Source organism: Haematobia irritans, chromosome 4, assembly GCF_050003625.1.
Source record: "Haematobia irritans isolate KBUSLIRL chromosome 4, ASM5000362v1, whole genome shotgun sequence".
Classification (NCBI taxonomy): Eukaryota; Metazoa; Arthropoda; class Insecta; order Diptera; family Muscidae; genus Haematobia; species Haematobia irritans.
This window is the reverse complement of record NC_134400.1, coordinates 165,123,198-165,127,414: the sequence shown is the minus strand read 5'-3', so window position 1 is coordinate 165,127,414 and position 4,217 is coordinate 165,123,198. Positions and strand designations below refer to the sequence as shown.

Sequence of the window (4,217 nt, the reverse complement as noted above, 5' to 3'; positions counted from 1 at the left end):
ATTGATACTTTTATCAGTGAGTTATGATTTACAAGGCAGCAGCAGTAGACGTTTAAGGTGATCAATCATATCGAAATATCTTTGGCGCTTGGTAATAATGTGTATTTGTTGTTGTTGTTTCTTTAAAAATTTCTGTGCAAAAATCAAGAAATGTTTTCCCATTAATCCATAACCAAAATAATTTTAGACACTTAGTCAATTATTTGCTATTGATACAATAGTACCTGGGCTCCTAATAGTACACTATGTTAGTTTCATACTAACAAAAATTAATTTTTTATTAAAACGAAAAAGTTTCCTTAAAAAATATTCCATAAACTAAAGTTGATTTTGTTTTATCATACAATCAATGTTGAAATTAGTCCATCTTTTTACGTTTGGATAGTGAAGGTTTATCGAAGACTTGTTTCATACCACCACCACGCTCACTGTGGAACTTTAGATTATTGGCAGTTTCAGCATACCAAGGTGAGTCGAATTTTGTTGTATCTTGATCCACCAAATGGGTATATTTGGTACGGCCACAACGGCCGAAATTTTTGACTTGCATTACCTTTGGCAATATGGTTTTGTCAAAGTGATCTTCTAATGTGGCTTGAGCGAAATCACGTTTCAGTACATCATTCTCTTCATCCAAATAGAAGGCACCGCGATGATAGTATTTTTGCAAGAATTTATATTTTCCTTTGACCGCCTTATTGGTAACGATTTTGGGATTGATGCGCATTTCTTGCCTCCGTTCATCTTCACCAAGATTACGCATACGATCGATTTCGGCTTTCTCACGTTCAACACTGGGAAGGGGAAAAATAAGTTATTGAAATTAAAAACAAATCTTTAAGTGGAATAGATATATTTGTTTCATTTGTGATATCCCAACGGACTGAATAGTATAAGGGCGTTTTCGTTTCGCAAAAAATATGTTGCCTTGGTGTTACACTACTTTTTCCCTCATTGTATTTTCGCCCAAATGGTAGTGTCATTCCAAAGTTATTATTAATTCATAGCATTTTGAGGGACGCAGGAACCAAAATTTATGACAGTGTCCTTTATATGTGGCAATCAATTTCGAGAATGTTGCACCCTTTTTCCCAATCGAAATCGCCATAAGTTAGCCTAAAATAATGGGCCGCCACTGTACCTAAACTAGCCTACAATGTTAATCCCGTCATTGGGGCCCGATTTCCGGCCATATCGTCGTAGAAACTTGAGCTCTCAGGACGTACAGATGTAGCGGTGTGTGCCCAATCTTTAATCAATGTCTACAAACCAATCCTAATTTTTTCGAATGACATCCTAGACCAACTTGGCTCACTGCTCTGGACATAGTTGCGGTGTTCCGTTTTTTTCATCATGAAAAACTGAAGTGCCCTTCATGTCATATGGAAATGGACTAAGTGAATAGTGTTCATACAACCTGTCGCAGTTCCTATAGGAACCATATTAAAAGATATTCTCCAAATAGTTTTTCATCGACTCGGTATGTTCTTGCGTAGGCATTTGAGCCTATTATTGTGGTTTAAGTAATGAATATACAACCTAACTGTCCCATTAAAAAGGGTATTTCTCCCTATTATACTAGGGAGCCACCGTGGTGCAATGGTTAGCTTGCCCGTCTTGCATACACAAGGTCGTGGGTTCGATTCCTGCTTCTACCGAACACCAAAAAGTTTTTCAGCGGTGGATTATCCCACCTCAGTAATGCTGGTGACATTTCTGAGGGTTTCAAAGTTTCTCTAAGTGGTTTCACTGCAATGTGGAACGCCGTTCGGACTCGGCTATAAAAAGGAGGTCCCTTATCATTGAGCTTAACATGGAATCGGGCAGCACTCAGTGATAAGAGAGAAGTTCACCAATGTGGTATCACAATGGACTGAATATTCTAAGTGAGCCTGATACATCGGGCTGCCACCTAACCTAACCCTATTATACTTGTCTTTCAATATGCAATAATTATCTAAAATATTTTCAACATACTTTTCTCTTTCTTCACGATCACGTTTCATACGTTTAAGTTCACGTAACTTCCAAGCCTCATATTCGACTTCATCATTTTCATCGTCTGTACAGACATCTTCAATTTGAGGTTCGGCAGTATCATTCTGAAAATATTGAATTTTTTTTATTTTAACATTCTAAACTTTGCTCAATCTTCTGGTACCTTAGTCTTTTCCAAATCCTTTTTCACACTCTCCTCCACAAGACGCAGGGTATTGCGTCTTCTTTCTTTGGCCAAACGTTTAGCTTCAATTTCCAATTGCTTTTGTTTTTGTGCTTCACGTTCTTTTTCTTGTATTGTGGCACGATCTTTTTTACGTACAAACAAGGGTTTCAAACGTGGTTCATTGTCTTCTTCACTTTCAGTTTCTTCTTCATACTCTGAACTTTCTGAATCTGAAGATTCCGATTGTTTTTCCTCTTCTTTTTGTAGGATTTCTTCCTCTTTTTGTTGTTGCAACATTCGTTGACGTAACTTCATGCGTCTACTTTCCAGTTCGGTTTCACTTATATCTGAATCCGAATCAGATTCCGAGGCTAATGTGATTTTATTTGTAGCCTTTGTCATGGCCTTTTCTTGTTCTTCATTGTCTTCGGAATCACTTTCTTCTTCCACAAATTCAGGTTCATGGATATGACGATGACGTTCCATACGCTCCTTAGCCAATTCATCCTGTTCGACGGGTCGAGCTCGTAAGCGTCTTAGGCGGGGATCATCAACATCTTCCTCATCGTCTTCGTTTTCCCTAGTCTCAGCATTGCGATCCCTTCTGTTACGATCCCTATCTGTATCTTCATCTTCTCTGTAACGTCGCCGTTCATGTTGATGGTGATGGGAATATTGTCGTCGACGATGCTCTAGAAAATCTTCTGTATCATCTCCTTCTGAACTGGAATCATATTTGGCATAATCGGGTCTTTTTCCAGATATATACCGTTGTACTTTTACCTTTTGCATAGACAATTCACCTGAAAAAGGTCACAATGAAATAAAGTATACACCCAAAATCCTACGATGTGGCTTACCTTTTTCATTTCGTACTGCGATGGCTCCCGCTGTACTTTGGATACCCGCCGGTAACGTGGGATTATTCATCTTGTTGTATTTGGGAAATATTACAATTTCCTCAAAATATTACTATTTATTTTTATTGTTTACTGCTATCTTGTGTTCTTCACTTCGATGTCAATTAAGGTTTTCCAAGACTTTTGCTTGTATTGAATGAATACTTGAGTGTTTTGGTATTTGGTATTCATCTGTCAGCAGTGTTGCCAAGGCTATCAAAACAAATGATGACGTTTTAGTACTAAATGTGGGTACTATGTTCGGTTTTCGAGTTGAAGATCATTCATTTTTCGCGATTACTTTTCCTGAAATAATCAAAATTATCCCCCCTGTTCTGGTTTACGAATTCGGAAAACGCAAAATGTTCTTCTATCGCTAGTTCCCGAACTACAATGATATATGATACGAAATTTTTACATACTATTCCCATGGAAGGAATTTCTTGGCAAAATATGAAGTGCTTCAGAATTTATTTACAGATAAAAATTTTGCGTTTTGCGTATTCGTAAATCAGAACATGTGGGTATAAATGAAAACGAACCTATTCCCTGCCGAAATTTGGAGGAACAAGAAACTGCGCATCAATTGAGCTAATTTAACAGGTTGGCTGATAAGTCGCCCCGTTTTTATTATTCAACATAGTTCCCTTCAAGAGCGATACAACGATTATAACGACCTTCCTTCGGTTTTGCCTCAAAATAGTTTCGGCGATCACCTCTTCATTGCAGCCAAATTTTTTCCCTGCGAGCATCCTTTTGAGGTGTGAGAACAAGAAAAGTCGCTGGGACCAGATCTGGAGAATACGTTGGGTGGGGAAGCAATTCGAAGCCCAATTCATGAATTTTTGCCATCGTTCTCAATGACTTGTGGCGCGGTGCGTTGTCTTGGTGGAACAAAACGTTTTTCTTTTTCATATGGGGCCGTTTTGCCGCGATTTCGACCTTCAAACGCTCCAATAACGCCATATAATAGTAACTGTTGATGGGTTTTCCCTTCTCAAGATAATCGATAAAAATTATTCCATGCGCATCCCAAAAAACGGAGGACATTACTTTGCCAGCGGACTTTTGAGTCTTTCCACGATTCGGAGACGGTTCACCGGTCGCTGTCCACTCAGCCGACTGTCGATTGGACTCAGAAGTGTAGTGATGGA

General features: G+C 38.6%; 1 protein-coding gene across 1 annotated transcript; it reads right to left on the bottom strand.

Moving 5' to 3' along the window:
* Nucleotides 1-252: 252 nt before the first annotated feature.
* Mfap1 (Microfibril-associated protein 1) lies at nt 253-3,221 on the bottom strand. Its single transcript, XM_075305522.1, has 4 exons — nt 3,025-3,221; nt 2,162-2,967; nt 1,978-2,102; nt 253-794 (listed from the first exon to the last, which is right to left on the bottom strand). Exons 1-4 carry the CDS (start codon nt 3,092-3,094, stop codon nt 359-361), a joined length of 1,437 nt encoding a protein of 478 aa, XP_075161637.1. The 5' UTR covers nt 3,095-3,221; the 3' UTR covers nt 253-358.
* Between the last annotated feature and the right edge of the window lie 996 nt (nt 3,222-4,217).